General features: G+C 37.9%; 2 protein-coding genes across 3 annotated transcripts in view; one reads left to right on the forward strand and one right to left on the reverse strand.

The window, feature by feature from the left end:
- Nucleotides 1–13,018, reverse strand: part of DMTF1 (cyclin D binding myb like transcription factor 1) — a 42,402-nt gene extending 29,384 nt beyond the window's left edge. Inside the window, exons 1-5 of one of the 2 annotated variants that reach the window (XM_059073564.2) lie at nucleotides 12,837–13,018; nucleotides 3,271–3,393; nucleotides 2,871–2,939; nucleotides 1,958–2,074; nucleotides 727–849 (exon numbers count right to left, since the gene is read on the reverse strand). In XM_059073564.2, coding sequence (XP_058929547.1) covers nucleotides 727–849; nucleotides 1,958–2,066 — 232 coding nt within the window. In that variant the 5' untranslated portion in view covers nucleotides 2,067–2,074; nucleotides 2,871–2,939; nucleotides 3,271–3,393; nucleotides 12,837–13,018. The remainder of the gene's footprint in view (nucleotides 1–726; nucleotides 850–1,957; nucleotides 2,075–2,870; nucleotides 2,940–3,270; nucleotides 3,394–12,836) is intronic. The other variant, XM_059073565.2, reaches the window with a different exon arrangement.
- Nucleotides 12,129–23,743, forward strand: part of ELAPOR2 (endosome-lysosome associated apoptosis and autophagy regulator family member 2) — a 266,046-nt gene continuing 254,431 nt past the window's right edge. Inside the window, exon 1 of the mRNA XM_067042702.1 lies at nucleotides 12,129–12,284. The gene's annotated coding sequence lies outside the window, so the exon portion shown is untranslated. The remainder of the gene's footprint in view (nucleotides 12,285–23,743) is intronic.

Below are 23,743 nucleotides of genomic sequence, written 5' to 3' on the forward strand. Positions count from 1 at the left end.
TTTCCTCTGGCTGCACTGTGTGGCATGAGGGATCTTAGTTCCCCGACCAGGGATCGAACCCGTGCCCCCTGCAGTGGAAACACAGAGTCTTAACCACAGGGTCGCCAGGGAAGTCCCTTAAGAACTTTCTTAATGAGAATAAACTTATTCAGCTTCGGTCTAACTTCCATTTAGCCATATACCACATGAAAAGAACATAAACTACAAGAATCGGAATGCCTGGGTATGACCTTAGACAAGTTATTACACCTCTCTATATCTTAGTTTTCTCATTTATAACATAGGGAACACTGTAGAGAGTGCTTTCTCAATGAGGGTGAATATGCTTCTTCGGAGGAGGAGGTGAAAAGATCTTATTCTCTTTATTAAGAAAGCAAGGACATATATATATATATATATATAGTACATTAAAAACAATAGTGTACTTGTGGTATTACAATTTCATGGGGGAGAGCATGATGATGAAAAAAATGTCTAAAAAGGCTCTCGGGAGTGGGGGGCAATTAAAAAAAAAGGTTGAGAGATTAAACTAGGCAATATATGTAAAAGTATTCAGAGCCATTCCTGGCACATAAATAAGCACTCATTAAGTGCTGGTTAAAAGGAGGTTTTTTGGACTAAGAGGAGAAAAATAATGGGTCCAAGTCTACCTTGAAATGCCAATTTAATCTCCTGGAATCTAAATTTTGATTCAGAAGGAAACTACGTTAATACTCAGTGACTTACGTGGAAGTGCAACAACTGATATGCAAGGAGTGGAATCATCAATACTTTGATCATCCTCAGAAGACAGACAAAGCCTTTTATGTGGAGGTTCAATACTATCTTCTGAGTCTATTTCATCGGCTTCTAATGAAACAAAACAAAAACAAAAATCTCAAAATCTTCAAACCAACAAGGAGAAAACAAAACCTTCAATAAGTAATGACTATATAATAATCTTCTTACTGATTTGCTATGTCAACTAAAGCCAGTTGTGCAAGTGAGACTCATGGTCCTGTCTACGCCTACTGAGGAACTATGAACAAAGGTGCCACTTTTTAAAACATCACACTTTTGTGCTGTTGACTACCTGGCTTTCCAAATATTTCACATGTAAAGACAAGGGTCAGTTATTTAATTCACTCACAACATTCACTGAATGCCTACCATTAGCTAAGTTTGAGAAATAGAACAATAAGAGATACCCTGGCTGTCAAGGAGCTCATAGTACAGTGCAGGAGATGACTAAACTAACAATTTCAAAATGGTGTAATAAGAACTATAAAGGTGGAATGAAGAGGCTGTTATATGAGCACACAGGCATTTAATTTAGACTGGAGATGGAGGGAGGTTTCTAGAAAAGGTGTCTTAAACTTCAAAAAGAAACAGAAGCCAGGGGAAAATTATCATTAACTGGCAGTAAGAGTAATACACGAAGTCATACTGAGGGCCGAGAAGCTTAAAGTACGTTAGGAATATAAAAATAGCTGCAGGGCTTCCCTGGTGGCGCAGTGGTTGGGAGTCCACCTGCTGATGCAGGGCACACAGGTTCGTGCCCTGTTCCGGGAAGATCCCACATGCCGCGGAGCGGCTGGGCCCGTGAGCCATGGCCGCTGAGCCTGTGTGTCCGGAGCCTGTGCTCCGCAACGGGAGAGGCCACAGCAGTGAGAGGCCCGCGTACCACAAGAAAAAAAAAAAAAAAAAAGCTGTGAACTGCTGGAATACCGCTACATGAAGTGTGGCAGAAAATGAGGCTGCAAGGAAAGCTGAGATGATGGGAGGCCTATGTGCCAAATTAAAGAACCTGAACTATATTCTTAAAAACCATAGGAAGCTTATTAAAAAAAGAAAAACTTCCTATACTGTGAGTGAATTAAAAAAACTTCCAAAAAGTTTGGGTTTTTCCATAACATCTTATGGAAAAACCCGAACTTTTTGGCTAACCCAATACAATTATGTCAGCTGGTTCTCCTACCATTCTGAGGGCAGTGAAGAATGAGGTTCCCGTCTGCGTCCCGAGTCAAAGTCACAGAGTTCACAGTTTCTACTGTTACTGTGTCAGAATCCTCTTCAACTGTGCTCATACTCAAATCTGTATAAGAACAGGTTTCAGATTAGGGTTTAAAAAATTATTTCCAAGTATGAACATAAAGTAGCCCACAGAACCCCGCCCCCCCAATTTGTATCTGCCTATAGTATTCTTTATGTGAAATTGCAATGATGCTTCAGGTTTCAAAACTTTTTTTCAGAAGTTTATACCAATTATTTAGAATTAGCTGTAATAATGTACAAGAATCTAAATGCGATGATTAATTAAAAACCTACAGGATTTACTTTTTTTTTTTTTTTTTTTAGGATTTACTTTTTTAAGAGTTGTTTTTATCACATCCAATGAAAGTCAACCTGTTCCAAGTTGTCTGTCATATCAGCAAAAACTCACACCATTTTAAAATTATTTTTTATTGGCAGCTTTGTGATATATTCAAATAGGTGTTTAACTTCTGATTCTTTACCAGAAGATCCATCACAACTTTTCTCTTAATCTAAGAATTACTTCTCTAAAACACTATTTACAAGTATTTAAGCTCTATTATTATCTGAAAAACAGGAACACTAAATAATTCTTCCTGCTGTTTTTTTCATATTGAACAAGTACATATAACTGTCATTGACCAAACTGTTTTCCTAATAGATATGGATCTAGGTCTTCTTTTGAAATAGAGAACTGGATTTTGCTTAAAGTGCCTTCACCTGTTATTTTACACATATATTATTTCCCTTTTGTTCAGACAGACTGAATAAGCAGCACTTTGAATACAGTATCTCATGGCTGATGGGGAAATGCCCTGAATTGTAATCAATGGCCTGAATGAAGTCTTCGGGCTTACCTTGTAATGTTCAATGAAGTTCTTGCCTCAATACTCAATTTTGGTCTTGTCCACATACTTTTTTACCAACTAAATAATACAGAGGACATAAGCCTTGATGTGTATTAATCATTCAATATTTATTTGGTTGCTACATACATTAGTCTGTACATATATTTGCCATTTACACAAATGCATTTTCCCTTAGCAGAAAAACTTAAGAACTATTAACATTTACATGGTGAAGATCTACTGATTCACTGAAGTTCTACTGTACAAATTACTGTTTTAAATGGACATCATTCATTTTACAACGGTAAAGATGCCATTCTCCAATTAAAGATAAGTGGAGGTCATGTTTTAGTTATGACTAAAATTTGCAAATCATGAGGTAAGGTCCCTGGAACAAAGGAATGCTTACCTAGAAAACAGATGGATCAGCTATAGCCCTTCCTACAGAATCGAGTTGCCTTCCCTTGGCCACCAGCATCACTTTCATGTTATCCAGATTGTTTCTCCTCCATGTTCCTACCTCTGCAACACTCTGAAAAAGTAACAGCATTATACAATAAGGCTTACTGAGAACAAACAACTGTGTGCTAGCAGTATGCTGATGACAATCTAGCCTCAAGCCTCTGTGATGTCTCAACTAGAAGAGGAAGGACAAAACCAGAATTCTTTGGTAAGTAGACCTTTTGGAAATCAGCCTCTGAAAGAATTCTCCAATGAAGGGCAGAAATGATGGGATCCTATGCCTACTAAGTCTGTTTATAGGCAGTTTCTCAGCCCAAGTTGCCCCTCATCAGGCAGTCAAACTTTCTCGGAAAAAACAGGTTGAATTACACCAGTGGTTCTATGAACTGTAGACCTGGGTACATGTAACATGACCTAGGGTGTATACCAACCAACAATACCACAAATATTACCAGTAATGATATTTTTCTTTAAAACAATTAACATCTCTCTTTAAATGTAGTACCATAGGTCATCTTAAAGCATTAGAAACTACATAATATCTGTTAACAGCTCTGCCCAGGGATCTGTGGGAGAAAAGGAATCCTAAACAATCAGGCCAGAAAACATAAATTACAAGAAAGCTTTTGAATGTATTGTGAAACTTACAAAATCTGAAATGATTTGATTTTTAAAGGTTTCTTTCAATAAACTTCTCATCTTCATCCCAAAGGATCAACCGAAAATTAAAAAGCACAGTAAGATTTAAGGTTCAAGGGGATGTTTCAGCAAAAACCAATGATTAAAATTCTCATTTTTGCAGTATTCTAATTAGAACTCCACTCTAGTATGAGTATCTTTGAGAACTGCTATATATAAATAAGTCTGCAGTGCAACAGGTACAGATCCTGCTAGAGAAACATCCAGTCAGTTAATAGATTTCATGTTGTTCTCACTTCAGAATCCATTAAAAAGTTTAAAAGCTTGTTTGTCAAGTATACCCACTGTAGAAGATGAAGAAATGAAATGTTAAAAAAAGAAGTTAAAACCACCCATAAACTTGCCAAAATCATACTTCACTCTTGGTTGATGTGTGTGTGTTTGTGTATGAGACTATACTGTAGAAGCAATTTTATATCCTGCATTTTAGAGTTCATTCACATTGAAAAATGTGAAGGAAACCAAGCTAGGTATTTAACTGAAGTTTTCTGTATTGTTTAAAACTTCCACTCCATAAAAAACATGACATTATCCAACAAATAGCCTATAACTGGACATTTACATTCTTCCCAATTTTTCATTTCCGTAAAACACTGAAACATTCATATACTATTTCCTTAAACAATATTAATTACTGAAAATTATTAGAGCAAAGAATACAACAAAATAAACTCTTAAATCATGCTGCAGTCTATTTTCCAGAAAGGATGTACAAATTCATATTCCAACCACTGAGGTGTAGACTCTACTCCTGGTAGTAAATAAAAAAACCTTGCCACTAGTATTTTTATTTAAAAAGAAACAACAAAGCAAAAAGAAAAAAAAACCCAGCACAACTCCTCATTTGATAGGTACAAAATGGTTACTGGTTTAGCAATTTAATGACTGTCATCTTAGGACCCAAATTAATCTAAAACTTCAGGAAAAAGAGAAAATAAAGGTGGATTTGAGAAGATATTGTAAGATACAAGGAAAGTTATCTTAAGGTAAGATACAAGGTAAGTACAAGGAAAAAGGAGTCTGAAATAGCTGGATGAGAGTATTTCATTCTTGATAACCTGTACTGGGGTTAGAGGTTGATCCCATGCAGTGTACTAGCTTTAAATCAGGAATCTAGGTTCATTTTAAAAAGTCTGATAATTCATGTTACAGATGAGTAAATGCTTCTACACTGCTTTGCAAATTAACTAGCATATCTGTTCAATCAACAAATATATCACATGTGCAATGTGCCAGGGACTCTCTAGGCACTGGGATATAGTGGCTACTTTTCTTAAAAAAAAAAAAAAATTTTTAACCCCCAAAGATAAGCTCTTGACTTACCTTCCTGAGGTTTTTCCCCTCTTGTACTTAGAGCTACACAATCTGGATTTATTAATATTTAAGAAACTCACCTAATTTTATTTTTAATTTACTTTTTACGGTAACACATTCACATGGTTCAAAATTCAAAAGGTAAAAAGGTGAAGTCTACTTTCCACTCTAGTTCCCTAGACCCTCTGCCTGGAGGTAAACAATGCTGTCAATTTCTCATGCCTCCTTCCAGTTATTTTACTCATATGTGTCAATATATTCCTCCATGCTACATACACTTTTTATAGAAATACCATCATACTACAAATAGGGAAGCTTTCCCTAATGGCTACTTTATATTGCTTCAACAGCAAGTACTGTAAGCCAGCCAACAGATTAATAGCAAAGTCCCCAAGGTGGGACCTGATTTGGCCTGGCAGGAGGGGATTAAAAAAGAAAGCCACTATGGCAGAGGCTTCTGAGCAAGAGGGAGAGTAGCTGAATTAAGGCTGGAGAAAAAGACAGGGGCAGATCTCACAAGGGCTTATAAATCCTTGGACTGTTTTAAATTGGGAAATATAATTTACATTTTGAAAAGATCATTCAGACTGCAATATGGAGAATGGATAAGGGAGTAAAGTCATGAAACAAGCAGCTGTCCAAGAGATCATAGTCATTTGGAATAGGTGGCAGAAATCAAAGAAAGGAGCCTGGACAGAGGATTTATTTTGGAGGTAGTGTTGACAGGTTTTGCTGAAAGTAGATTAAGAGATGAGGAGCTATTTCAAGATGATTCCTAGACTTTTGGCTTGAATAACTGACTGAGTTTGGGGGCATTAGAAGACATTTACTAAATATTTTTATTACTGTTAATATTAACAAGTTAAGATATACGGCACCCAAATGAAGATGTCAAGTTGCCAGTTGGAAGCTGGAATTCAACAGGTAGGGATTAGACCTGTAAATTTGAGTTAGTGGCATGCAAATTGTTTTTAAAGATCACCTAGAGAAGTTAGAGAAGACAGCCTAGAGTTCTGAAGCAGAAGTCAAGCAATGCACAAACAAGGAATGGAGACTGAGAAGGACCAGCCAGGGTTACAGGAGGAAAACTAAGAGATGTTACTTAAAAGGCCTTAGAGTGTTTTTCAAGGAGCATTAGTTGACTGTTAAATACTGCTGAGAGGATAAGATGGAGAAGTTACTACTTGATTTGGCAATAAGTAGAACACTGCTGACCTACTGGAATACAGAGAATTGGAAGTACGGAAGGTAATACAAAACAGGTCTTTTACAAGGTTTAGCTCTCAAAGTAAGCAGTGAGAAGATATATGGTAGAGTCAAGACAGCTGTTATTTATAGGAAGAGTACATCTGTATTTTAATATGACTATTAGAGTAACTGAAAAATGTTGGTAAATAAATCAACTTATGATAGTAACGTACAAAGTTGAGTAATTTAGGGCCTTGTACTGTAATTCATTATACGTGAAACTATGCTTAACTTCAAAACCCGTTCCCCATTTGGTTTAGTAGGGAAATATATCAGGAAGATCTCCAATTCTAACATCAAAATTTTGGTTCCCTTTGGGGCAAATAAACACACACCATCAGACTATTTTTTTAAAAAAACATTTTTCTTAAAAGACAATCTACATATTTATTTATTTAGGCCACGCCACGAGGCCATGTGGGATCTTAGTTCCCTTAGGGACCAACCCGCGGCTAAGGGATCAACCCGCGGCTCTGGCACTGGAAGCGCAGAACCTTAATGACTGGACCACCAAGGAAGTCCACCATCAGCCAAGTCCATCATCAGCCTATTTAAATCTTCCTTTCTTTCTCTCAAATGGGTTATACCATATGCACTACTTTTTTAAAACCAACTAGAAGTGAGAACATGAGAAGAAAAATTTTTAACAGCCATTTTAATTGGTGAAATGGCATTCTGGCACGTTTCCATCATTTGGTGGATATCTTAATACCTTAGTAAAATCAAGAAAAGAAGACCTAAACTGTGGTACAGAACATTTATAATACAGTACTTATATATACTCACATTTAAATGAGAAAAGCATTTGTTTACATTTACAGCTCCCAATGAACAAGATGACCCTACTCAATGCAGAACCAAAAAACCTACTACTCTTGGCTCTGTTACTTAACATAGACTTTAAAGACATGAATCTTTTATTCTACTCCATTCCAGTATAGATGTAAAGTTTTTATTCATCAGATTATCTTAAACTGTTATTTCCATCGAGTCTACGTAATTGTCCTGGTTTATCAGGCAACTGTCATAATCTAAAAACTAGATCGAACCAAGAAAAGTGGCATTTCTTCCTGGTTTTGGGACCAGTTTCTGTAGATAAATGTTTACTGGTTCCCAAGCACAGGACGAGAACAAATGGGGAAGGGTAGATTCTATAATTAGGGATCATGAGAAGCACAGAGCTAACACTTGCTGACCCTTGATGCTTGAAGATGTGATTCTTTATTGCAAGACGGGATGAGACTACATGGTGTGAAAAACATTCAGTATTATAAAATAGTTTTATAAGGGGAAATCAAGCAAGCTACAGAACATAAAGCACCAGAATTTTATTGGATGAGGCAAAGACTGAGAAACACTAGCTGATGCAAAGTTTTTGGCATAATTCAACTAAGGCAGTAAGACACATTTAGTTTTCAGATGTCTTTTTTCCTGCCCCAATATAATAAGAAAATTACTCATTTTCCTTTTTTTTGGTGATAGTCTTCCAAACCTTTCAGCCATATATCAACATACCTATTTTTAATTGTTTTTATGATACTGCGATCATACTGTCACATCTTTTATAACTTTTTTTTGCACTTAACTTTATGGGGAGCATTTTCCGATATTACTAGTTACTCTTCCATAGCACTTTAAATGGGTACATGGTACCTAAACTTATCTAACCATTAACCTATGACTGAACATTTTTGTTTTCAAGGTCTTGCTATTATAGACTCCATACTGGCCACTACCATACCTTAGGTGGTACGTAACTAACGCCTTAGGAAATGCTTATAAAGGGATTTGCTTAGTAACATACAATAAAAAATCTGAAAGATATGTTTTGAAATATCTTTATTTTGAAAGAATGAAAACTCTGCTAAATACAAAGTCTTAGTGGAAGAGAATAGGCAACAAATTCCTGGACTTCCCTGGTGGTGCAGTGGTGGGAATCGCCTGCCAATGTAGGGGACACGGGTTCAATTCCTGGTCTGGGAAGGTCCCAGATGCCACGGAGCAACTAAGCCCGCGTTCCGCAACGAGAAGCCACCGCAGTGAGAAGCCCGCGCACCGCAACGAAGAGCAGCCCCTGCTTGCCACAACTAGAGAAAGCCCGCGTGTAGCAACGAAGACCCAACGCAGCCAAAAATAAATAATATATTTTTTAAAAGTAAAAATAACGAAAGTTAATAAAAAGAAAAAAAAATTCCTATATCCTAAACATGGGGACATACAGGGATATCAGAAAACAGACAAAGCCACAGACATCTTAAATACTGATTTTATTAAATATAGGAATGGGGTCACGTCACAGTTCAGGTTGAATGCTTTGGACTATGGTCCCAGGCCCCTGGGGATTTGTTCTTCTGTATACTTTGTGGAAAAGTTTGAGAAAGAGAACTATAAATGAACATACAAGCATACTGAATTAAGGTACCTAACTAATGTTCATTATGGCTTGGTTTTAAGATAATATGACTATATACCATAAAACGTCAATAAAGATATTAACAGGGTTTATTATAACAGGTTTTAATTGTTTAAGATGTTTATTTCAATTACCAACTACTGAAAACAATGACATTATTAGAGTAAAAAAAAATTACTTGGTAGTACGATTCATTTCAAAGTACAGTATTTCATACCTGGTTTGGCAATACAACCATATTGCTTATTAAAAAACAAAAATGTTGTCTTTTATCCAGTGCATGATTTAAGAGCTATACAATGTGTATTTGGCTACATTTTAAGATTTCAGCCATTGAAAACTGATCCCTTTAAGCAAGGCATCATCAGAAGCTCTTTAAAGGGAATACATTAAATTATCACTATAGTTCTGATATACACTGAAGCCGATTTTTAAACCACACTTCTGCAACAGATACTAAAATACACATACAGAGTATATAAACCTAAAGAGCATTTTTTGCTGCCTAACACCTGATGGTCAAAAAGATTAGTTTTGACAACAGGTTATTTGGAAGAAGGGCTTGACAACACAGTGCACACAACTAAAATGACTGCTAAAAAAATGGCATAAGGTTAACACACACACACACACACACACACACACACACGTGCGCGCGCGCACTCCGCCAAACAAAAAGACAATTAAATTGTTCATAAAGAGCTCTTCAGTGTGCTTTTTCGTAACTTCTTTCTGGTGTTCATTCGTGGAATGGGATCTTTCTATAAACTTGAAAAAGGAGACATGATAGACAGGTTTCTTCTTTTATTTAAGTTTATCATTTACCTTTACGGACTCAAAACAAAAACAAAGCTTACTTGTGATTTCTATTACAAGCATCCTCTTCACAAAAGGAAAAAAAGTGAAGGGGAGAAATAATATGAAAGAAAATACTACATACATTTGATAACTCTCTGTATTTTATATTTAATGCCCTTGGCAATAGGTTTATCACTTCTCAGGTCACTGCGTAGCATTTAAGGACAGAAAAGGCTTTGGAGCTGAATTTGCAAAGCATTTAGAAGCATACCAATTCCTAAGGAATCCTCTTATATGCGGGGGGTGGGGGGGAAGGTGCTAAAAATGATGGTGGTAAGAGAAAAGGATTAAAAAAGAAAACTCCATTTTGACAAGGCAGGTTAACAAGTCAGTGTTAAAAAGACAGCCTCTATAGATGATATTAAAAAACTGGAACTCTTCCTCATCTTTTCAAAGTTTTGATGTCTTTGTAACAAAACACAGTTCCCAACCCCCCCTCAATATTTTAACATCTATGTGCCAGGCTGTAAATTCCTAGGGACACTTGTTTCACATTATCTTACTCATCCTCACAAGTGTTAAGTTAATGTTCTTAATGGAGCATGAAAACAACAACTGTTTAAAATAATGAGATGTTATTTTCAGGACATACAAGTTTATTACAACATTAATAAAAATTAGGGTCTGTAGTTGTTGGAGAGATAAATAAGTGAGCAGAAAGATAAATATTACGTGGGAAAAGGACTAGTTTTGTTTTTATTTCAATACTAACTAGTAACATCTAGCTAACCTTACAAATACACTTATCTCTCCCGCTGCCTTGGGGTGAAATGAGGTAACTTTTCTACATCTTAAAAAACGCCTGTGAAAACAAGAGAACTTGGGAAAAAGAAAAAAAAAAAAAAAGACTAAATAAGACAACTACCTTCTTTTGGGGTATAATTCTCTACCAGTAACCATTTCCCGTGACTGCTTCCCCTCAAAATACTTCTAAAACCTGAACACCCAGAGAAAAATGTTTATATAGCATATATTTATTCATATAATTGCTCAAAGTGTGGACTTAAAGTTCTATATAAGTATGCAATGCCCAGTACTTACTGATTAACTGTTGATGAAGACAGGGCAATAGCATTTTGGCTCCACCATCTAGCTCAACTGCAATCAATTAAAGAGATTCACGGAGAATATGCAGGTTCTAGATCAGTCCCCAAAAGCATATTTTGGGGTGAGCCTATCAACTAAAATAGTTAAAAAAAAAAATTAGCTTGTTTGGTGGCACATAAAATACTTAGTATATGGGAGTTAAAATAAGATGATTATCACAAAACATGAAATATTTTTTCTTCATAACACGTAATTTTTTCCCCAGAAATGATCAGGCTAGTTTTTGTCCCTTGTTAATGAAGGGAAAAAAACTTTATTCTCACACCAAATTTTAGTCAAACAGATTGACAATTTTTGTAACGGTAAGGAACATAAACTTAATTTCTTCCTGAACCTGAACTAAGTCTCTAAATCTTAACCTAATAAATTTATCTTACCACCACTACAGCATCACAGTAAAAAGGTAAGTTTTTGGTGTATTATCAGCACGGTCTTTAAACGTTTAAATGCTGGTAAATTATTCAAATGACTAAATAAATAAATAGAAAAAAATGCAGTGACACTCAAAGTTATTTGAAACACAAGTTTAAGAGCAGCTCAAAGAAAAAATATATGAATTAATGGAAATATATGAACACCCTTCACTGAAAAATAGTTTTTCTGTCTGTAAAACTTTCAACACAATGCAAGAACATCTTACTTGAACTGGAGCTTAAAAGCTATAAATGGTTGTCTTCGGGAAATCAAAATAAAGGTAAAATCCGTAAAAGATAAAATACTTCCAAACGGTATTATTGTAGTTTAAAATACTGAACATTAGAAAGTAATCCTACAGAATACGCTTTTTATCAAATGTCCCAACAAGCAGCCTCACCTACGGTCAGAAAGAAGGTGCACAACGATAAATCAAGTTACGAGAAAATAATCATTGAATGTGAATTTCCAAATTCAATCAGGGAAAGGGAGCCCTGACTTTTACATTTCACAGATTTATCACCTCTCCTTATCTACACCGAATTATTTTTATTCTAAAAACACATGCTGTACCATTCAACTGCATAGAATTGGCCACTTCTACCCTCAAACCTATGCCGCAGATTCCCTGAAGATTCTCAAAGTCTATTTTAAAGGACGAAGAAAATTTAAAAATTTTAAAACTTCCTCGGAACTCGTCAAAATACGACAATCCCTATCTTGCAGGCTCATTTTCCTGTTCTTTGCCGGGTTAGGTCTGTCTCCCCGCACTCCAGCTCCTATCTTTCCCTTGTAAAAGACACTCAGGCTGACAGAAATGGTTCGGCCAGCAACCCCGATTCCTTCCGCTTGGGCCATGAACAGCTGAGCGAGAATGAACCCCAAAAGGTGGGAGAAGAGTCGAAAAGGTAAGAGGAAAACATAGGGGGTGCGGTGGGGTGGCGCGAGACAAGCCCCAACTCTCTCGATCCCATCCAAGCTCACCTCTCCTTCACTGTACCAAATAAAACCTAAAAGGTAACAAAAACGTAAAAAAGGAACCCTACAAAAAAGCAAGGAGGGCTTCCTTACTCTCGGGGCTCCCGGCCCCGATTCTCTCGCCAAGCTCCCGGCCCACCCCACCCCCAGGGGTCCCGGCGCCATTTAGCTCCTCCGAAGCCGCCGCCATTTTCCGCCCCCGCCAGATCGCTAGCTGTGCCTCGGCGGCCGCTCGCTACCCTGCTCTGCAGCCCACGCCACCGCCGCAGGCCCGGCCCCGAGAGGGAGGCCCTGGCGTGAGCGTGCGGGGACTGCAGCTTCAGCGTCACGAAGGCCCAGATCCCACCCCGCCCGCGGTGCCCGAGCGCCGGCAGCTGGCGCCGGCCGGCGAGAGCAGGCGGGCAGCAAGGGGGCCGGACAGGCTCCACTGGGCGGAGCGGCCCTAGCGGCGCCTGGGACCTGAAGCCTTCCATCGCACTTACTTCCTGTTTTGGGTCCGGGCACTTTGGAAGAACCAGGATGGAGGCTCCAAAAAATACCAGGATGGAGGAAGCAGCCACGGGCAAGAGTGGCTGCAGCTGGAGTGAGCGAGCGCGACAAGCCACCGGAAACGGAGCTACGGCCGCGCCCCGCCCCCAGCCCCCGCGCGCTCCCCCGCCCGGCCTCCTCTCCCTGGGGGCGGCCCTGCGCGCCGGCCGTGGCGTCACTTCCGGCCAAGTCGGAGCGCGAAAAAAGGTCCCTGGTTATTTGAGCTTCGAGCCCCGTTTGAGTGGGAGTTGTTCGTTGTCTCCTCTTTTCTCCTCCTCCTACAAGGAAATAGGTACTGACTGATGCCATGAAGCAGGACCTTCTTTCTTTGGCGCAACTGTGGTTTTCCTGGCTCGGCGACAGTTGGGCCTCGCCAGCCGACTTTCGTAATTATTCTGGGCCTCGGAGCGGAGGGAGCCTAGCGTGTGGAACTGTTAGAAAACGGGGTCTGGGTGCAGACGATAACCGGGAATTGTATGTCTGGCTTTTCTGACTTGGTCTGCCTTGCCGTAAGCGCGTAGAGGTGTTACCGGTTGGGTGTATGATGCAGTTCTTGGTGAAATGTATCCTGTGTGAATATGCTGTTCTGTAGTGCACAGACGCCTTATAAAGCACGGCTTTTCTAAAGTGGATGCTCTTCAGTTAGCCTGGGGAGCTTTCAGGGAAGACCAATACTCGGCCCCGCCCCCAGAGAGTCTTTAAGCTTCCACAGACTCCTGCAGAGGTTTTTGTTTTGAAAGAGTCCTGAAATTTTTTTTAATTAATTTTTTTTTTTTTACTGGAGTATAGTTGATTTACAATGTTGTGTTAGTTTCTGCTGTACAGCGAGTCAGTTATACATGTACATATATCCACTCTTTTTTAGAGTCAGTTCCCGTATAGGTCATTACAGAGTTGGAATAGAGTTCCCTGGGCTATACAGTAGGTGCTTGTTAGGTAGCTATTTTATATAAAGTAGTGTGTATATGTCAATCCCAATCTCCCAAAGAGTTCCGAAGATTTAGTGGTCGGAACCCTGTTACACCTCTTCTTAGGATTCATTTCACTTGTTTATAAAATTGATTTATTGTACGCTGCTTTTCTTTTGCTAGTGGGTTGAGAGGACTTTAGAAATTAGATTTGACAAATGTTCTTGCATCCAGCAACTATGTGTAGACTTACACTACATTGTCATAGTGGGAGTATAGCGAGCATCGGTTGTAAAGGTCAAATGAAGGTCGTCAATAGTGTGTATACGTACGTCTTGAATTGGTCTTAACGAAGTTGATAATGCTTAATGTTTTCTTTTCCTCTCTTTTGGCTTTAAAAAAATTTTGTTTTTGCAACCCCAGTTTCTTTTGAATACAAAATGTAGTTGGAAGACTTCGTGGAAGTGACACTAATCACTGAAGAAAGGGGAAAAAGTACACACTGAAATGGGTTTAGTTAGATAAATATTTGTTTCGATTTTAAGCCAGATATACACAGTTTTCACCAGTAGTCCACATTATCTGTTCTTTGGGTTAACTGTCTCACTCATAAATGTTGCATTTCATAAAAGAGAGTGTAAAACAAAATACCATCACACACCAATTAGAAGTGCTAACATCCCAAACGCTGACAACACCAAGGGCTGATGACGCTGTGGAGCAATAGGAACTCTTATTCATTGATAGAGGGAATGCAGAATGATACAGCCACTTTGAAAAACAGTGGTGGTTTCTTACAGAACTAAGCATATTCCTACCATGTGATCCATTAATTGCTCTTTGATATTTACCCCAAATAGTTGAAACCTTACCTCCACATAAAAAGCTGCACAGAGATATTTATACCAACTTCATTTTAATTGCCAAAACTTAGAAGCAACCAAGATGTGCTTCAGTAGGTAAATGGATAAACTGTGGTACATCCGTACAATGGAGTATTATTCAGTGCTAAAAAGAATTGAGCTGTCGAGCCAGGAAAGGACATGGAGGAATCTTAAATGCATGCCACTGAGTGAAAGAAGTCTATCTGAAAAGGCTACCTACTGAATGATTCCAACTATCTGACTTTCTGGAAAGGGCAAAACTATGGAGATAGTAAAAGGATCAGTAGTTGCCAGGGTTTGAGGCCAGAGGAAGAGAAACAGGTGGAGCACAGAGGATTTTTTAAGGCAGCGAAATGATTTTGTGTAATGCTGTAATGGTAGATGCATGGCATTATACATTTATCAAAACCCATACAAGGTACAACACAGATAGTGAACCCTAATGTAACTCACGGACTTTGGTTGTTAATGATATGTCAATGTTGGTTCATCATTTGCAAATAAATGTACCAGTCCAGTGGGGTATGTTGCTAATGTTCATGTGTAGGGCAGGGATGATGTGGGAAGTCTCTGTATCTTCCCCTCAATTTTGCTGTGAATCTTAAACTGTCCCCCAAAATAAGGTCTATTTTTAAAAAAGAAAATATAAAAGGGCCTGGATTTGGACAAGTTTAGCTAACATTTTTGAGTGCTTATGTGTCATTTAAATGCTTTACGTATACTAAACACATTTAATGTTCACAAGTGCCAAAGCTTCAGTATAGTTATTACAAATGATTGCCATTTTAGACAAGAACCAAAAAAAGTGAAGGAACGTGTCCAAGGAAACACAGCAAGTAAATGGTAGAGTCAGAATGAAAGCCTCAGCTCCAGAGCCTATGCTCTGAACTACCCTTCTGCAGCTCAAAAAGTACACTTTGGCAACAGTCTTCTTATAATGAAAAATTATTACAACCAGTTTCCAGAGTCTTTACTGAACTGGAAGAAGGATACATTTGACCAATTTTCAGGAATAACTGTCAAGAGCAGCATTTTATTGCATCTATCTTTATTACCAGTTTGTGGTAATCTCTGCATCCCACTGTGGTTATGGCATATATTGTTCAATTTTTAAATGAGTACATAAATAATAGGTAACCAGCAACCACGAGGCAGGAGACTGTTGTGGTATAGATGTTGAAGTCAGACCCGAGTGTGAATCTTGACTTTATTGCTTAGTGGTGGGTATGGTACTTTGCATCTCTAAGCTTCGTTTGCTTTTGAAAAGTGGGGATACTAAAATCTATCCCCCAGAATAATGTAGGCAGCATGCTTTGCACAGAGCCTGTTGTATGTAGTAAGCACTTAAATATGGAAACTAGTAAACCCGTGAACCAGAAAAGCAATTAAATTACTCAAAGTGGAGTTCTAATGAGATAATATTTACATATGTAAAATTGTTAACATTACCATTTATAAGGAATTGGTTCTTAATTAGTTACATTTTCCACAAAGCATTACCGTGTAGGATTCTTTTTCACTGAGGCATAAGAGAGTGTTATCTAAATTATAGTTGCTACCCATTCTCTTCTGAAAAATCTTAGGTTAGTCTGCACTTCGCTGTTAATTCCCTAAAAAAAGTCAGGTGCATCCTCATAATTAATTCTTCCTTTCTGGGTGAGTTTCTTTCATAATTACCTATTCCCAAGGTCAATTGGTGTTTACTTGGGGACAACAAGTGTATTTTAATATTAGTTTAATACATAATTTTAAAAGTAAACCTATAATAGTAACACCTCTATATCTTTAACTTGAATTATTAATGTAAGACTATCCAAACATAAGTTTAAACCTAGAGCAACTTTCTGCAATTATAATTCCTGGTGTTTCCTACCTCACTACTTAGTCAGTATGTACCTAGGGAATGCATGAGATTTTTAATATTATCCTAGGATTTACCTAATTAGTAATTAAATATTTTGTAGAAAAATCGTGAAAAATAGTTGTTTCATAAATAGAAGGTATTATAAAAGTATAGCACAGTTATGGTATTTACTGCATTTGCTAGTTATGATTAACTGTTGAACTCCAGATTTTTTATAACACTTTCATGAACCTCATCAGCAATAGAATATTGATGAAATGACCTTCCTTTTTTGAAAGGTTGATATGTTAATATAGAAGTGTTTCAAATACTGAGAGGCAGGTTTTATTGTTTAATGATTGTCTCATGTCCTGGATGTCATGATTCAGAATAAAGAGATGTTTGCAAGGACTTCTGTTCAAAGTAAATGGAAAATATAATTATTGAGTAGCCCATTTTCTTTCTACACAGTCTCTGAGTCCTATTAATACAACTGATGTGTAAACACCGGAAGCCTTGCCAGAATTTCTGGCAAGCTGATGGGGATTCCTGTGCTAATAGAGGAATGAGCAAACTGTCCCTAGTTAGGCCAACACATCAGGCTCTTCCAAGTCCTCTTCTGTCTGAGATTCCTCCTCTAAGCTTTGGCCTGGGACTTACGGCACTCCGTCTCCTAACCCCGTTCCTGCTCCATTTCACGTCAGTGTCTCATCCGCTACACCTCTTTTAATCTTTCAGCCTGGTTACCTCTTCACTTCATTTTCTTTTGCAGTAGATATTTACTGAGGCCTATTCATGGAACATTAGCAAGAATTGGTTCTTCTTCCAGTTAGGAGAATGGAAAACTAAGACTTCAGATCTTCCCAGCAAGTGAGGATGGAGGTTATCATTCTTGAAAATTTTGTGGGCAAAATGAAACAAACAGTTAAGTTACTTTACTAAAATTGGGAGAATGTTTGAACCCAGATTCAAATATCTGTTCCTTTATAGTCTGGCCTAGAAGGGAGAGGGACCATATGTTGGTAAATCAATCGGTAATTGACAACGTGGTAAGTTCTAAACTCTGAAGGTGAACTTTATGTAGGGAGTTCAGAGCTGGGTTTTTGAGAAGACACTTGAGCAGGGCCTGGAAAGGTGAAAGATGACCAGAGTAGGGGGAGGAAGGTGGGAAGGCATTTGTTCAGCTAGTGTGGGAAAGAGTGTGTTTGTAGAAAGCAGCTGGGCTATAATGTTTATAAAATGGTGAGAGCACAGTGCTGGTAAGTAGTAGGCTCAGTCTCTTGCTGATGTTAACTGAGTTTAACCCCATTCCCCTAAGGCTGGACCATCTGCTCCCTCTGCCTTGTCTTACAGCTTCAGTTTGCCAGCATCTGGTACACTACCTTAACTTAGCAGACATTTAGATGTTTGTTGAGTTCAAAGATAATTGTGTCTTAAACCAGGAGATAGAAATCTAGCCATTTTTATTTTTTGGCAGGAGAGCTCAGTCTTTTTTCAGATAGTGTCACTACTTGGGCAACTCTGGAATGAAACAAACAAATGTTACCTTTATTATTACTTTAGTAGAAGGAGGTTATTTTAACAAGATGCCACATGTTTGGCCTTATTCTAAACTTTATTATCCAAATCTCGTCCATCTAGATGCAGTATTTTAAGGGTAGAAGTGTTGCATTTTAACCAGCAGATGTCCTTATTGTTCAGCAATATATATATATATATATATATATTTTTTTTTTTTTTTTTTCCTGACCAGTAGCTACAACAGTAGATGGGAATTCTGTGCCTTTAATTTGTTAGTGATAAGCTGTGGTAGACTAATGACAAGCCTCAACAATAGTAAAACCAAAGGGATTATGCTTTGAAATTCAAATGTGAAAGGCCCTCTCGCATTTAATGACTTGTCATTGATTAATTCCCTTCTCTTTTATTCGATGTATATCTAATTCCCTTGCCCAGAATATGCAGTGACAGAGAAAGAAACAAGGAACCTGTGTAACCTTTATAGCTTCCAGGAGTTTGCACATTTGTGATACACCCATTCCTTCCTTTCATTCAGTAGACCTTTGTGAGCATGTCCTTTGTATTGAGCAGTATCCTAGGCATAGGGGATAATGTAGTGGTCAAGAGAGACAAGGGATGGAAGAGCTTACATTATAGTAGTTTTTTTCTAACGTGTCTTTGTATAAAACTCTTGGTTAACTCTTGCAATTTACTAAATTATTGCAACTGCCCATGAAACTTGCTCATAATTAACAACTTAATGAGGGATTAAGACAAAATATGAATCAAATCACTTAGTATCATCAGATTGATCTAAATTGCAAATATTAGGAAAGATGGACCAATCTCTTGGTCTTGCTTCATCAAAGCACTTTGAAACATATCTGGCAAATAGTAGGTGCTCAAAAATGTCAGATATTATTATTTGTCTTTATCCATCATAACAAGAAATGAAAAGCAGGAAAAGAGAATTGTTTCCTTATTTGTTGAGTAGGACTTCTTAGGGCAACAATTTTATTTCAGTGAAGAGAATTTGGATATAAAATATTCTTTAATATATTAAGATTTATATTGAAATAATAATAGCTAGCAAGTAGTCTTTCTAGATATCTTTTAAACTTATTTTAAACTATGTTTCATAGTGGCAGTCTATTGCTGAAAGGTATGGAAAGGGATATTATAAGTTCCATTGTTTTACATTTTTTGTTTCTCTGAAACTGTTTCTTGGAAATTGGACTGTTTTCATGTTTCTGGGCAAAGTGTTTTAAGTACTAGAGAAAATGATATGGCCTCTTACTTAAGGGTGCATTGGACCCTTAATATATATGCAACAGATACATACAGACCATGCAGGGTAAAGGTTTTTCTTGACCTGAAATTGTTGGAGGTAAAATCTAAACTCAGTAGGAAACACTGGTTTTCAAACAAGCTATTCCTCCCCCTAAATTACCTGAAATATCAACACCTAGTCTTATAATACGTACCTAATTTAAGAATATCTACATTATGTATATATATATGTAAAAAATTTATTTAATTGAAGTATAGTTGATTTACAATGTTGTGTTAATTTCTGCTGTACAGTAAAGTGATTGTTATACATATATATACATTCTTTTTCATATCCTTTTCCGTTATGGTTTATCACGGGATATTGAATATAGTTCCCTGTGCTGTACAGGAGGACATTGTTTATCCCTCCTATATATAAAATAGTTTGCATCTGCTAACCCCAAACACCCAATCGTTCCCTTCCCCACCCTCACCCCCGCTTGGCAACCACTAGTCTGTTCTCTTATGTCTGTGAGTCTGTTTCTGTTTCATAAAGAATATCTTACATTAAATATGACCATAGTAAATTAAATTCCAGAGCATAATACCTTTGTTATAACAACTGCACCTTAAGTGGACAGACCTGGTGAAGACATGTAATATATAATTGTTAATTTAATGAAATTGGGAATAACAGGATTAGGAAAGCAGAGTTTCTATGGTCCATCTTTCAGACTTGTGAATATTATTATTATATATAATCATATAATTGTAGCCACTGCAGCAATATTATATTTATATTAGCAAACCTAGGGTAAAAGAAGATATGTAACTTCAGCAGTGAGAGTATCACTAATGTTTTCTTCCTGTGTCTTTTATGTTTCTTACCAGGTTACATTTATGCTGAATTTTAGTCTGTGATGGTTCAACTTGGTGTAGCAAGACATAAGGCTATTACAGCCTTTGTTACTCCTTTCTCTATTTCCATTATAATTGGATAAGCTCATTTTTGTTGAACAAGAGCCCGTTTTCACATGATACTGCAGTCTTTTCTCTCTTTTCCTTTACCAAAGAGCCATCTGCGGTGGAATCATTCTCTGTTGAGCACACTCTTGATCTTGAGCCTGTAATAAATTTTCACAAGAATCTCAGAGGAACCCATGCTGCTTTACCATTGTAGACCAATTGCAGGGAAATATGTGATACAACAGTGCCTCATATATAATGTTATAAATAACTATGTTATTTGAAAAGGTCATAGTAGGTATAGTATAAGCAGTCTGTCTCTTGCAATGGGTAAAAATGAAAATAAACCTGAAACCCTCTGCTTTTAGGCCTTTCCTACCTCTCTTGTCATCACAACTATACTTGTATAAAGTAATAAATTGAGTGAAGGATTTAGAAATTAGATATTCCTAGGATAGGTGGCTTATACCTAATGGTAGGATGCAATAAGTGACCAGTGTTTTCCTACCATTTCCATATTCATTTGGTAGAAAAATCTGATATTATCAGATATTTTATTTTTATTAAATTTAAAATAGGAATCAGAATGGTTGAGTTCACTTCTTTTTATTGTTTAAGCAAACAAAAGGTGCAGTTCAACCCCAAGTAACTTTTTTTAAAGTCATAGATTATGCACTATAGGTTTGCAATGAATGAGTCTGTCATTTCCTCAGCAACGGGCCTTCAGAGACCTCTTCAGACTCTAATAGCTATTCTTTCTACCGTCTCAACAAATGACCTTTTTTTTTTTTAACATCTTTATTGGAGTATAACTGTTTTACAATAGTGTGTTAGTTTCTCCTTTACAACAAAGTGAATCAGTTATACATATACATATGTTCCCATATCTCTTCCCTCTTGAGTCACCCTCTCTCCCACCCTCCCTATCCCACCCTTCTAGGTGGTCACAAAGCACAGAGGTGATCTCCCTGTGCTATGTGGCAGCTTCCCACTAGCTATCTAATTTACATTTGGTAGTGTATATATGTCCCTGCCACTCTCTCACTTCACAGCTTACCCTTCCCCCTCCCCATATCCTCAAGTCCATGCTCTAGTAGGCAAATGACCTTTACAGAGACTTTTTTATTTTTATTTTTTTTGCAGTATGTGGGCCTCTCACTGTTGTGGCCTCTCCCATTGCAGAGCACAGGCTGTGGACACGCAGGCTCAGCGGCCATGGCTCACGGGCCTAGCCGCTCTGTGGCATGTGGGATCTTCCCGGACCGGGGCACGAACCCGTGTCCCCTGCATCGGCAGGCAGATTCTCAACCACTGCACCACTAGGGAAGCCCTACAGAGACTTTTAAGCATTAACTTCCTCAGCAGCCTTCTGCCTCCACCCCTGCCCCTGCTTTTGTGCTCATCTGAGCTCATCCTAAACTCTTTTCCTCCAATCCTAGAGAAGTTCCTTCTCTTATTCAAAGCTAATCCCTTCTTTTGTGTTTTTTGATCTCATCTCCCTCCCAGGACTATGCTCATTCCTTCTTCTTTGTTTTCAACCATTATAGCCTGGTTTCTGCCTCCAGCATGCCTCTGAAGATCATTAACGACTTCCACATTGTTAAATCCATGAAAATATTGTTATCATTTATCTTAATTTTCAGCAGCATTTGCTCCTTAAATGACTATGTCATTCTTCTTTGAATACTCTTTTTTCTTTGCTTTGAGATACAATACTCTGGCGTTCCTTCTACCTCTCTAAATGCTTCTTAGCTGGCCTGGCTTTAAAATTTCAGAGTTCTTCATGGTGACCTGCTAGGCCTATATCTCTTCCTCACACTATCCTCTTTCTAAGTGATATCATCCACTCCAGTGGCTACAATTGCTCTCTATACACTGATGACTCCTAAATTTATAACTCTGTTAATCTGTTATTCAGATGCCTTGTTGGATGTGGTACTTGGCTTAAATGTGGAAGGCTTACAGTCTGGAACATTGCATTTTCTAAACATGGCTGCAACAGTATTTCCCATCAATTTGATACTCCTCCCATCAAGAGGTGGAGGTGTATGACTTCTCCCCTTGAAACTGGACAGGTTTTGTGGCCATTTTTAACCAATAAAGTATGTAGGAAGTGGTGCTATATGACTTCTGAAGATAGGTTATAAAAGACCTGGCAGCCAGCAAGTCAGCAGCCATCATATAAGCAGTCTAGCTGCAATACTGTGAGGAAGCCCAAACTAGTCCATTCAGAAAAACCACGTGGAGAGGCACTAAGAACATAAAAAAGAAGGATGATTGGAGATCCCCTAGCTGCTCCAGCCTCCCCTCCAAATTAATTATCTATTGCTGCTTAACAAATTATCCTAAAATGTAGTGGCTTAAAACAGCAAGCATTTATTATCTCACAGTTTCTATGGGTCAGGAATTCAAGAGGGCTTAGCTAGGTGATTTTCTCAGGGACTCTCATGAACTTGCTATCAAGATGTCAGCTGGGGCTTCAGTCATCTGAAGGCTTGACTGAGACTAGAAGATCTAGTTCCCAGATGGCTTACTCATATGGCTGTTGGCAAGAGGCTTCATCCTTGGCTGTTGGCTGGGGGCTTCAGTTCCCACTATGTGGGCCTTTCCATAGAGCTGCTTGAGTGTCCTCAAGCACAGGGCAACTGGCTTCCCCAAGAGCAAGGATGCTGCAGTGCCTTTAATAGTTTCAGAGGTTATACATTGTCACTTATATTTTAATCCATTTATTAGAAGTGAGTCACTATGGTAAACCCACACTCAAGGGGATAGGAATTGGGGTCCACCTTTTGAAGGAATTTGTGGGCACCCTCCATCCATTGTTACAGTGCCCACCATTATCTGACTGCAAAGGCATGAGACACCTGCAAGGTGGAACTGCATATCCCAGCCTTTTCTAAAATTCTGATCCATAGAAACTATGAGTAATAATAAAATGATTACTGTTGTTTGAAGCCACTATGTTTTAGAGTAATTTTTTTTCAGCATTAGCTAAGCAGAACATGGAGTCTTTTGGATTAAACCTTGAAAAGCCAGAAAGTATTCCCTTCTTCTTTGGCATCCCCACAGACTTACCTGGGGTTTCTATTTCTTTTTCTTCCTCTAACCTAGGATTTTGACTCCAAGAAGGAAGTAGCATATGGGGGCTCCTTCTCAGTTACCTATTAGCACTTGTTAGCTTATAAACATTTTAATTTCCTTTTGGTTGGAAAAACTGCCCTTATATCATTAACATTTTCCCCATGCTCTGGTTCATGATATAAACTCTGATCTAGGTGGTCTAGACCCTTCTCTTAACTTTTTAAATGAAAGGTTTTAGAATCCTCAAAAATCCTTTTTTTTTTTTTTCCTTTTTAGTTCCTGGCTCTTAAAGATGAAAAGTTCTGGATTTCAGTATGGTCTCACATAAATTTATAAAAATCCATTCAGAAATTTAATTGACTTCTTAGTTCTAGCCTGTATGTATGTTGTTCTTCCTCTGTATCAGA

Source organism: Kogia breviceps, chromosome 9 (assembly GCF_026419965.1).
Source record: "Kogia breviceps isolate mKogBre1 chromosome 9, mKogBre1 haplotype 1, whole genome shotgun sequence".
NCBI lineage: Eukaryota > Metazoa > Chordata > Mammalia > Artiodactyla > Physeteridae > Kogia > Kogia breviceps.